The sequence below is a fragment of the Chrysemys picta genome, chromosome 3 (genome assembly GCF_011386835.1).
Source record: "Chrysemys picta bellii isolate R12L10 chromosome 3, ASM1138683v2, whole genome shotgun sequence".
Lineage (NCBI taxonomy): Eukaryota > Metazoa > Chordata > Testudines > Emydidae > Chrysemys > Chrysemys picta.
In genome coordinates this window covers 174160009-174173043 of record NC_088793.1, presented here as the reverse complement: position 1 = coordinate 174173043, position 13035 = coordinate 174160009, and the positions used below count along the sequence as shown (strand labels likewise).

Genomic DNA, 13035 nt, shown 5'->3' with positions numbered 1-13035 from the left:
ACGTCCAGAGAATGCAAACGTTGATCCTGGCGAGTAGCATGTGGTTTAGGGTGAAAAACCGGGAGAAATATATCCTGGTTGATATGAAATGGAGAAACCACTTTAGGGAGAAAGGCAGGATGTGGACGAAGCTGCACTTTATCCTTGTGGAAAACTGTATAAGGGGGCTCGGATGTAAGCGCCCTGAGTTCAGAAACGCGCCTTGCTGAGGTGATGGCTACGAGGAAGGCTGTCTTCCAGGACAGGTACAGAAGTGAACAGGTGGCCAGTGGCTCGAATGGAGGACCTGTGAGCTTGGAGAGAACCAGGTTGAGGTCCCACGTCGGAACGGGCTGACGTTGTTGTGGGTACATCCGGTCTAAGCCCTTGAGGAATCTAACGACCATCGGGTTAGAGAATACCGAGGACGCGAGTTCCCCTGGGTGAAAGGCCGATATAGCGGCCAGGTGAACTCTAATTGAAGATATCGCCAACCCTTGCTGTTTTAGGGAGAGGAGATATTCCAAAATAAGAGGAATAGGTGCGTGCAATGGGGACGTGGCTCGTTGTTCGCACCAACAGGAGAACCGCTTCCACTTGGCCAAGTATGTGGTCCGTGTTGAAGGCTTCCTACTGCTCAGCAGAATCTGTTGGACAGAGTGTGAACACTGTTGCTCTGCCTGGGTGAACCATGGAGCAGCCACGCCGTGAGGTGGAGTGATTGCAGGTCGGGGTGACGCAGCCGGCCGTGGTTCTGCGTGATGAGATCCGGATACAACGGAAGCGGGATCGGTGTCTGAACCGAGAGTTCCAGCAGCGTGGTGTACCAATGTTGTCTCGGCCACGCTGGAGCGACCAGAATTACCTGTGCCTGGTCTCTGCGCAATTTGAGCAGTACCTTGTGGACCAGAGGAAACGGAGGGAAGGCATAAAACAGGTGGTCTTTCCAGGGAAGGAGAAACGCATCCGAGAGGGAGCCTGGGGCTCGACCTTGCAGGGAGCAGAACACGTGGCACTTCCTGTTGTCTCGAGATGCAAACAGGTCTATCTGGGGAAACCCCCACTTCTGGAAGACGGAATGTATGATGTCCGGACGGATAGACCACTCGTGCGTTTGAAAGGACCTGCTGAGTCGGTCCGCTAAAGTGTTCTGGACTCCAGGGAGGAACGATGCCGTGAGATGGATTGAGTGGGCGATGCAGAAGTCCCACAGGCGAATGGCCTCTTGGCATAGAATTGACGAACGTGCTCCTCCTTGCTTGTTGATGTAAAACATGGCCGTGGTGTTGTCGGTGAGAACTAACACACAGCGGCCCCGTAGGAGATTGAGAAATGCCTGGCACGCCAGGCGCACCGCCATCAGTTCCCGAACATTGATGTGTAGGGCTAGCTGAGGTGCAGTCCACAGGCCCTGGGTATGGTGCTCGTTGAGATGGGCGCCCCAACCCAGAGATGAAGCGTCTGTGACCAGGTGCAGAGAGGGTTGTGGGGCGTGAAACGGCATCCCTTCGCAAACCACATTGTGATCTAGCCACCATGTGAGGGAGGTCAGGACCGAGTTCGGGATTGTGACCACCATATTCAGGCTGTCCCGATGTGGGCGGTATATTGATGACACCCAGGTCTGGAGTGGGCGAAGCCGAAGTCTGGCATGCCTGGTTACGTACGTGCAGGAAGCCATGTGACCCAGCAGGGTAAGGCACGACCTCACCGTGGTAGTTGGGAAGGCCTTGAGTCCTTGGATGAGGCTCGTGATGGTGCAAAAGCGATTGTCTGGCAGGATGGCTTGTGCGCGTCTGGAGTCTAGAACCGCACCGATGAATTCTATTCTCTGGGTAGGTTCTAGAGTGGATTTGTCCTTGTTGAGTAGGATACCCAACTTGTTGAATGTGCGCACTATTATGTGGACGTGATCGCGAACTTGTTCCTTGGTGCAACCGCGTACCAGCCAGTCGTCTAGGTACGGGAACACCTGTATCCCTTGCCGACGAAGGTACGCTGCCACGACAGCCATACATTTCGTGAAGACCCGTGGGGCCGAAGATAGGCCGAAGGGAAGGACTGCAAATTGGTAGTGCACCCTGTTTACCACGAATCGGAGGAAGCGTCTGTGAGGCGGGTAAATAGCAATGTGAAAGTATGCGTCTTTCATGTCGAGGGCGGCAAACCAGTCTCCATGATCGAGGGAAGGGATAATGGCCCCCAGAGAGACCATGCGGAACTTCAACTTTACTACGAATTTGTTGAGTCCGCGCAAGTCCAAGATGGGTCGCAGACCTCCTTTGGACTTGGGGATGAGGAAGTAACGGGAATAGAATCCCCTGCCCCTTAAGTCCACTGGAACCTCCTCTATGGCCCCCATGGCGAGGAGCGTAGAGACTTCCTGTATAAGAAGTTGCTCGTGAGAAGGGTCCCTGAAGAGGGACGGGGAAGGGGGGGAGGAGGGGGGAAATGAAGAAAACTGGATAGCGTATCCCCTCTCCACCGTGCGGAGGACCCAACGGTCCGAAGTTATAAGGGACCAGGCACGGTGGAAGTGGGAGAGGCGATCCCGAAAGGAGGGGGCTGGATCCTGGGGGATGACTGGGGCGCCGTCCTCGACCGCACCTTCAAAAGTTCTGCCTGGGGCCTGAAGGTGGTCTAGGTGGCCCCTGGTTCTGGCCAGGTTGAGGGCCGGTCCACCTTCTTCTACCACCTCGCCCTCGCCTCCGGGCCGAGTCCTGTCTCTGACGAGGCGGGGGGGGGGTAGAAGCGCTGAGGCTGCGGCCTAAACGGCCTGCGCTGGGGGCCCACAACATGCATCCCCAGGGAGCGCATGATTGTTCTCGAGTCCTTGAGGCTCTGCAGGCGAGAGTCCGTCTTATCTGAGAACAATCCATGACCCTCAAAAGGCAGATCTTGTAGGGTTTGCTGCAGCTCCGGAGGCAAACCCGAAACCTGAAGCCAGGAGATCCTGCGCATAGCGACACCCGAAGCCAGGGTCCTCGCCGCTGAGTCTGCAATGTCCAAGGAGGCTTGCAAGGAGGTCCGAGCCACCTTCTTGCCCTCCTCTACCATGGCTCCAAACTCCTCCCTGGACTCTTGGGGAATCAACTCCTTAAACTTCCCCATAGAGTTCCAGGAGTTGAAATTGTAGCGGCTCAGTAGCGCCTGTTGGTTCGCCGCTCTAAGTTGTAGCCCTCCGGCTGAGTAAACCTTGCGGCCAAACAGATCGAGCCGCTTAGCCTCTTTTGATTTAGGCGCTGCAGCCTGCTGGCCGTGGCGCTCTCGTGCATTCACTGATTCCACCACCAGTGAACACGGTTGGGGGTGGGTATACAAGTACCCACAGTCCTTAGACGGGACAAAGTATTTTCTTTCCACCCCTCTCGCTGTGGGTGGAATGGAGGCAGGAGTTTGCCATATCGTATCCGCATTTGTTTGGATCGTGCGGATCAGAGGTAACGCCACCCTCGATGGGGCATCTGCTCCAAGGATATTCACGATCGGGTCGTGAACCTCCACTATCTCCTCCACCTGTAGGTCCATATTACGGGCCATCCTACGCAGGAGATCCTGGTGAGCCCGAAGATCTATCGGAGGGGGACCCGTACAGGAAGTGCCCGCCACTGCCTCATCCGGAGAGGAGGAAGAGGATGCCTCCGGTGGCACTGGATCCAAGGGGGGGTCCTGATCCCCCTGCTCTTGGGCCGGGGCATCACCTGCACTTGGGTCCCTGGTGTCGGGTGGCGTGGACACCGAAGCCTCCATGCCTCCTGGCGGAGGCCGAGAGATGGTGGATTCTGGGGCCCTTCTGACCGAGTGACCCGAGCGAGAGGTCGATGGTATTGGAGCCCCTTGCTCTTGGTGGTACGCCCACGGGGTCCAAAACGACCAGTGAGATGGTCCATGAGAGTGGTCCTCTGCCATCTCTTGCCAGTGGCCGAAATTTTGTTCCTCGGCGTGCCCTTGAGGGGGGTATGCCGATCTCGACAGGTCCTCCGAGGAACGAGACACCGATCTAGACGGCCATGGCGGTGCCGAGAGAGATGAAACCATCCCGGTGGGCTGCGGTGCCGCACGGTGCCGGTCCGGAGATGATCTATCTCTGCGCGGTGCCGGCGATCGGTGCCGGGACCGCGACCGGTGCCGATGACCTCGTCGGTGCCGGGAGTCGGATCTGGACCTCGACGAGGACCTGGAGTATGCCCGGTGCCGGGAGCGACCCCTCGACGTCGAGCGTCGACCGTAGCGGTGCCGAGAACTACGTCTCGACGTTGATCGGTGCCGACGATCATATCGGTGCCGAGACGAAGAGCGGTGCCGCGAAGAAGATCTTGGCCGCGAGTACGACCGGTGCCGAGACGATATTCGGTGCCGGGACTGCGAGCGGCGTGGGGACCTGCTTCGGGACCTGGATCGGTGCCGAGGTTCCAGCCCTTGTGATGGCGGGCGCATCAATGCAGGTTTCCCCCTCGACTGGACCGGGCGAGTCAACGGTGCAGTCGGTGCCGGTGGTTGAGGCGGTGCTGGCTCCGTGAGAGCTATTAAGTCTCTCGCCGCCGCGAAGGTCTCTGGAGTCGACGGGAGGCACTGTATCACCGCCGGCCTGGGGGGAGACGCTATTTGCACCGGACTCAACGGCCTCGGCGCCGGAGTCGACGGTGCCGGAGGCACCTGTTTTCGTTGCTCCACCGGTGGACGCGGCTCTACCCCCGACACTGGGGGAGCTGGCGTCTTCGGCACTGATGTCCCCGTCTTATGGGCTTTTTTATGCCCTGGGGATAAGGACCGGCGCCGAGGCACTTGTTGTGTCTGCGGTGCCGACGAGGTCCGGTGCCGGGGAGGCTTGTCTGACGCCACTCGCGTGGTCGTCGCAGCCGGTGCCGCCGGGGCACTGCGCACCGAGGTGCTAGGTGCCGGGGCCTTGCTCGTAGAAGGAGCGTCCGGGCTAAGAGCCGCCTCCATCAGAAGTTGCCTGAGCCGAAAGTCCCGCTCCTTCTTGGTTCTCGGACGGAAGGCCTTACAGATTTTACACTTGTCTGTCTGGTGTGACTCTCCCAGGCACTTCAGACAGGATTCGTGCGGGTCGCTCGTGGGCATAGGTTTAGCGCAGGAGGCGCACAGCTTGAAGCCGGGAGCGTTGGGCATGAGCCCGGCCCCGCGGCCGGGGGAGAAAGGGGGGAGACGACCCCCTTAATCCCCTGGACTATTTAGAACAACTTTAAAACTACTTAACTAACTTACAACAAACTCTAAGACTATAACTATAACTACAACTATGATACAACAAGATAAGCTAGGGAAAGTGGAGAACAGCTAAGCAGCGCTCCACAGTTCCAACGACCGTCAGGGGCGGTAAGAAGGAACTGAGGGGGCGCCGGGTCGGCTGGGGTATATATTCAGCGCCATGAAGGCGCCACTCTAGGGGGCTCCACAGCCGACCCGCCGGTGTTGCTAGGGTAAAAATCTTCCGACGATCGTGCACGCGGCGCGCACACACCTAATGGAATGGATATGAGCAAGCACTCGAAGAAGAACATAGTATTTCTTCTCTGCCCTCTTTGAGGTGGGGGGGGGAGGCAGAGAAGAAGGGGTCTGCCACAGTATCTTAACAGACCCCAAAACTGTTTCATTTATGGATAAGGCTACTCTGGAGGGAGCAGCAGCAGCCAGGATGTCGATCAGGCTGTGCACCAACTCCTTAAGCTCTTTCACCTCCAGACCCAAGTTTGCTGTGACTCTTTTCAGGAGGTCCTGGTGGGCTATGAAGTCGTCTTGAGGGAGCAGGGTACTAGGGCCTGCAACCACCTCATCCAGGGATGATGAGGAGAAGGCCTGCACCAGAAAAGGCCTGATGGATCTTGTTCCTTTCTAATTCAGTCATCTTAGCTGGTGAGGGTCCTTGAAGGGTCAGTAGGATTGGGAAAGACAGCAGATCCTTCTCTGCCTAAAAGGCCTCCAGTGTTGAGGGAACCAGCAACCATCTGGCCCCACGGCTGCTCCCAGGAGTAGGTGGCAGGTCCCGTACTGGTCTTGGCAGAGTCTGTGGAGCCATCAGTGGCTCAGGGGAGGACGAGTGGCCCAACATGGGTCTAACCATGCCAGTCCTTCCCTGCTTGTCTCTCTTTGGCACTGAAGAACGTCCTTTCTCGGTGCGCTGTTTCTTATGTTTCTTCCTTGGCACCGGGGACAGAAAATGGTTCTGGGAAGAACATGCTGCCAGGGGAGCACTCCGCACAAATGCCAAAATACTCGACACTGATTTGGAGCAGCTCAACTCCGAGGCTGGTCTGAGGCCTGCCTCGAAAAGAATGGCTTTCAGTTGAATATCCCTGTCCTTTTTGGTACAGGGTATGAAGTCCCTGCAGATCTGGCACTTCTCTTTGATGTGACACTTTAGACAGCTAGTGTGCAGGTCACTAACTGCCATCGGCTTGCTGCAAGAGGCACACAGCTTGAAGCCCGGGGACCGGGGCATGCCTAGCCCTGGGGGTGAAAAGTCCCTCGACAACAGGGACAAATATTAACACTACTATATACACTAACTCTAAGAACTATATACACTAACTCTAAGAACTATACAGAATATGACCAAGAAAGTCCAACCACTGGAAAAGAAAACCTTGCCACAGCAAGAAGGATCGTTCCAGCAACTGTCATGGGTGGTAAGAAGGAACTGAGGGCGCTAGAGCCAGCCCTATGGATACCACTGAGGGAAAAATCTCTGCAGCGTGCACACATCTAGCATGGAATGGACATGAGCAAGCACTCGAAGAAAAACCAGGATTTCACCCCTAGTTCTTTAATTGTGCCAAACATTATCTAGCAATTTTATAATGACATACATCAAAATGTTGTAAGTATTTTAGCTAATTCTCAGAATACTTCTGTCAGGTAAGTAAATACCACCCACATTTGATAGAGTAAGGGAAAATGAGGCAGAGAGGTTAAGACCTGTCAGCAGAATTGGCACAGCCAAGATCAGAATAGAAGAATTCCTGGAGTAAAATTTTCAACATCGAAGTCACTTAGGCCTGGTCTACACTGGGGGGTCGACCTAAGATACGCAACTTCAGCTACGAGAATAGCGTAGCTGAAGTCGACGTATCTTAGGTCGACTTACCTCGAGTCGTCACGGCGCAGGGTCGACTGCCGCCGCTCCCCTGTCAACTCTGCCTCTCGCCGTGGTGGAGTACAGGAGTCGACGGCAGAGCGATCGCGGATCGATTTATTGCGTCTACACTAGACAGGATAAATCGATCCCTGATAGATCAATCACTACCCGCTGATCCAGGTAGATGTACCCTTAGGAACTTAAGACCCAATGACTTTCAGTAGGAGCGAGGAGGAGTCTTTTGAAAATAAGGCATAGGCTCTTGGGTGATTTAGGTGCTTTTGAAAATGTTAACCCTTACTCCCTGCCCCACATTCAGTACAACTGACCACGATACCTCACAACTACCTAGTTTTCAACCAAGCAATGAACAGCTTTCTAATGCTGAAAGACATACTGTATATTTAAAAAAATTTAAAGGAAAAATAATAGTATGTCACATGGGGCCAAGATTAATTACATTTTACTCTCTATGTCAAAAAGCAATTAAGTTCAGATAAATATATTTTATGTACTACTATCCCAATTTCAATTCAGATTTTTTTCCAGAGATCTCAACATACCTGGAAACACAAACATGCACATATATGCAGTCAGCAAAAACTGTACTGTATTATCCATGTATAATTGCTCTTTGCTAAGACTGATCACAGGTGAGGGCCACATGTAACTTTGGGGACCATCATCCAGAAGTTATGATTCATTATTTATTTTACATCCAGTAGTATAATTCCTTAAATTAAAGGACACAATCTAGTCCTGAATAGTGGTATGGTATCAGAATTCAGGACTAGATGCTTCCTTTAGTTTAATAAATTCCCTTCCCATGAACTGCAAATTACTAGCCTGGATAATTGATACTGTACAGTTATCTTCCTTGCCAATAGAGATATTATAACTCACATTTCTGCATACATTTCACAGTATAATTTTATACAAACAATTCATCAGCAGCTTTTAAAATATCTTACCGGCTTGATACAGTCTGAGCCTTAAATACTCCTGCATTTTGATTTCTGATGATGATGTCACTTACATCTGTAACATACTTGTTAAGAATCATCCATAAAATTAGCATAAAAATAATGATTTAATGAAAAGTACTCCCCCCTACCCTAATTGTTAATGTCTTCATAGCTTCTTTTACCTATTAGGTCTTCCATAATCTGTGTTCATAGTGAGTGTTTTTAGAAATAATGAATGTATAGTGCTACTGCAGAAGTACTCTGATACCCCTAGCCAGTATCTCACCAAATTTTTTCATGTCCATCATCAATTCTTTTTGTGGGTTGTTTTAAACAAAGGTCTTTTAGTCCTTATGTATTTTTAAAGCTAACTACTAGTTTAAAACAAAAACAAAAAACAAAAAAAAGGAAGCAGCAGCACAACCACAATGCCTCTTGGGATACATACTATGGATACAGACCAGTCAGCACAACAGATGATGTGCTGTTCATTTTGCATGGCTTTTTTACCTCGTTTAGCTTGATATGTGCAAGTAGCTCACTGGGCAGACACTTCAGGAGCTCAAGGTGTTGAATTTCTCCCTGAAACAACACCCAGGCATTTGGCTCCTGGCTGTGATGGTCTGCGTGAAATGTAGCATTCAGCAGGACTGTACTCAGTGGAGTTTCTGGTTTGTTGTGAGCAATAAGTGGCACATGGGCTGAAAAAGAGTATTGTCTTTGCTTCATCCTCAGCCTCTTCGAGTACAGAAACTCAGGACACAGATTTTGACATCCCTCCCACTCCCCCGCCCCCATAGTCAGTCCCCTGCTAACCAAAACAAGGAGTGGCACTGATTGATTTCAGAAGGAGCTTGACCCAGTCCTCTTTGGTTGGAGGGAGAATCTCCACAACTGTGGATGGTACTTGTGGATAGTGGTAAAGAGTACTGTTGGAACGAATGGGGGTGGCAAGGTACTGAGATAGTCTTGAGAGGATAAACAAAAATATATCTGAACCTCAATGTATCTGAGTGATTCATTCAAAAATATGACACAAATATCAATGTTAGGACCTGTCCCTGTTCCTAATAATACTGGTATCTGGTTCAAAAAGCATTAATCTCCTTCTCTAAAATAACTTCTCACTCTTACAATAATCACTAAAATCAGCATAGCAAAGCAAGACCAGTGCAAGGTGCTCAGATACTACAGTGATGGTAGAAATGTCTAATCACACAGGCAGTTTATATGAATGAACCAAAACAATGGTGGCTTTTTTTGTTACATGTCACCATGCTTAGGGTGAACCTAAACCTCTGACTGCCAGAAGCCGGGAAGGGAAGGGAGGGGTGAATCACTCCAGATGCCCTGTTCCGTACTGTCACGGCCACTGTCGGAGACAGGATACTGGGCTATATGGCCATTCTTATGTCACGGAAGAAAGTGGAGAAAATCAACCAGTGGTACTAAAGACATTTGTTACTGAAGTTCACACGTATAGTTGAATTTTTCAGTGTGAACTTTCTTGCATGCAAATTAAATAATGCTATGTTTTGATAATTAAAAAGTGACTAACATGTCCCCTTATTTCACTTAACTGAAATTACATAATTAACCTACCTAAGGATACTGACTATACAGGAATAGATATTTTAGGAAAAACCTCTTAGTGAATAATGTGGAAGTAAAGACAATTTACATTTATTTTGTGTAACAGAAAATTAAAAAATTGTTGACCCAAGAGTGTTTTAAATTAACCTCCCCACACTCTGGACACACCTTTTGAAGTGTTTCCATGGCATTCAATGGAATTCTATGAGGTACAGCATGTACCTGTAGAGCAAAAGAAGCGAATGACTAATCTTATAAGCAGAACGTGTTATTTTGTTAGTAGAGATAACACAGCTGATAAATTAGCCTCAGTGCAGTTAAATTATAATTCTGAAAAAACTATTAATAATTGTAGTAAACATTTTAACATTCTGTATTTTAAATACATATACAAACCCATATCGTAAGGCATTCAGGCTGAACTTGGCCTTTATAACCTAGATTTATCATGATTGTTGAGAGATCCACACGCTTTATTATTATTTATTGTTTTAATGGTCATTACAGTGTACGTGTCAGCACTTTGTATTACTGATACTTTCAGGCACTGAGACTTGTCACACAATTCTAGATAGAGTAGTTCACGTCATCAGTGCACAGTGAAAAATAGAGCTAAACTGGAAGGTACATTACATTAATGAATCAGCTGGCTATTTTTCTTAGAAATGGGCCTGATCTGTGGATCTGGAAATTCTGAGCTGATTCTGAACTTCCCCAGTGTTTTAGGGAGTTCACATTTGGTGTTCTGGTTTGGATCCATCATAGAGATATGACCCAAGCTGCAAAGTACAAATTGAGATCAATATTACCCCAAAGTTTAAAAAGGGGCTTAGATCCGATGACCCAGTTCAGGTCCATTTTTAATTCTCTCTTGAAAAATCTAATCTTTTCTTTTTATATTATCTTTATTTATAGAATTAAAAAGGAACTTAAATTAGACAAATACACTCATAATAAATTAAGGGTAAACTTCTGACTGAAGATAACAAAAGCAAGGAAATCTGTCTTTACATCACCAGGTTGTACCCAGGTTCTCCATATAACTATGTGTTATGATCTATTACACAATTTAGAGCTACCTGTGATAAGCACAATGGATGAAACCTTTTAAATGAGTTAATTGCATATGTCAGAGGATCATTTAGGATTTTAAAAGTTCTTAGCATCTCATGTCATAAGCTCATTTATCACTTTAAATATATTTTTATATATTTTCAAATGTACATGTATGGTGAAGAGTGACAGACCTTTGTTTCATTTTAAGGAAGTTAGTATATTCATATGTTATTAGACTATTACATGACTATCATAATATAGGCATTCACAATATACAGAGTGAATTCCTCATCTACCAGCCAAAAACAGACATGTCACAGTTTGGAAAATTATATGAATGGTGTCAAAAATTAAAAGAAAAATCAGATCCTCAAAAGCTTAAGAATACACAAAGCAAGGCAGTTAGTTACGCTCACTGAATTGCAATAACAACAACAACAACAATAATTATGATGATGATGATAATACAAAGGCAAATACTCAGATGCAATGTACTATTGCCAGGTCGATTTTCAATTAAATTTCACTGATGTATTCATTTGTTTCTTAATGTGCTCATCTTGCCCATTAGGAATAATTAGCAGGCTTGCTTGGTGATTTCCTGGTTTCTGACAGTGATTTTTTTTTCTTTTTGTTGACAACCACTTTTACTTTTTGGAAAGTAATTTTTGGATATTATAGTATGACTGACATGTAATTTAAAATTCCTAAGAAATTTAAAGGGAAGATGTAAACAGTAATTTTTAAAATAAGGTTATTTTAATCAATAATACCTCAATAATAAAGCAAAATACTAGACATTAACTATTCCTGAAGAGCAGAATCCAGAAAAGAAAACAATAATTTAGCAATGCTAATATAATTTGGTACAATAAATTACTAAAATATACCAAAACTATCATAAAAGTTATTAGAAATAAATCATTACTTTTAGTAATTTGGGACATTTGGGGTTAGATTTTGTTCTCAGTTACTCCAATAGAAATCCCCTGATTTCAGTGGGGTTGGCATGGATGTAACAGATCAGAATTTTGTCAATAACTGTTTTATAGTTAGTTACTATAGCAAAGGATGCAAAAATAAAATTATCATAAGACAGAACATAAAACTATCAATGAAGTCCATTAAAATACATAATATGCAACATAAATTGTAAAATGCAGTACAATAGAAGCACTTTGAACGCTGAGCTCCAGAGTACCAAATGTTAAAATGGGGTGGGGGAAGGGGAACGGGCTCTTTTTTGAAGTTTTCAGCAAACACTTCTCTGAAAGGCTAACAGAGTCACTACAGACTTTAAGACTTCTTGTAGGATTTTAGGAAATATAAGGTATTTCCAAAAAAAAAGCATGGGCACTTAACCACTTAACTTTCTTAATTAGGTGATATTAACTATTATCCTTTTGAGGAACAAAAACCATTTTGATCATTTAATTCAATGCAATGAGTGAATGTTTTTAGCACATATCAGTTCATACCCTTGATGCAGAAGACTTCAACAATTTCGTAAAAATTCAGATGTGTTTATAGGATCTGTTAATTGAGATATTTGCTGACACAATGATTACTAAACCCAAACTGAAACTTTAATGGTAAAAGGTCCTTTTTGTTAAATAGCCATACTTTTGTCAAACATCAACTTATTTTGCTATGTTGGTTTTGAAAACCTTTTTCTCCCTCATATGTTTTATTTCCATAATGACACATGGCTAGAGGTGTGATATAATACAGTTACATGAAATGACAGAGGACAGTGCAATTGCCCAGCATCAAGTCACTAATGTAAACATTTGGAATTTAGAAACAATCTCGGAATCATAACTAAAACCCTACAGTTTTGAGAAAAGGGGCATTTTTATGGAGCATTTTTCAAGTTGTAAAGGAAATGATTTGTGATTGGCTGTTATTCTCCATGAAATTGTTGAAGTATTTTAGGCAATTATGGCTGGCTGAGTTACCTCTGAGAACATAAGTGTTTCTAAAGGCTGCTAGCTAATATTCTTGTACTGCCATGTCTCCTGTTTTAACAGCCTTACATAATTGCAAATTTCATTTTTTTAAATAATCCACAACAGAGTTTAACTTAATGAAAAAATAAGTACTCATTATGCTAGTGTTCACATACATACAAATCATAAATCTAAAGCATTGTGACGTTGCAGTGGCCAAAAATTGAACAACTACTCTTCCTGCAAATGCAAATTTAAAGATCACCAAGGAAAAAAAGCATAGATACCTTGCACTTTTTCTTTTCAGTTTCTAACAGGTATTTATATTCACTATATACATTGGTTCTTGTACTATTGTAGATATATAATGTGACCACAAATCATGCTTACTTTCTCT

The 13035-nt window shown here is 46.5% G+C and overlaps 1 protein-coding gene across 1 annotated transcript in view; it reads right to left on the bottom strand.

Moving 5' to 3' along the window:
• Nucleotides 1-13035, bottom strand: part of CAMKMT (calmodulin-lysine N-methyltransferase) — a 385956-nt gene that overhangs the window by 48480 nt on the left and 324441 nt on the right. The window contains exon 7 of the mRNA XM_005296113.4: nt 8047-8113. Coding sequence (XP_005296170.1) covers nt 8047-8113 — 67 coding nt within the window. The remainder of the gene's footprint in view (nt 1-8046; nt 8114-13035) is intronic.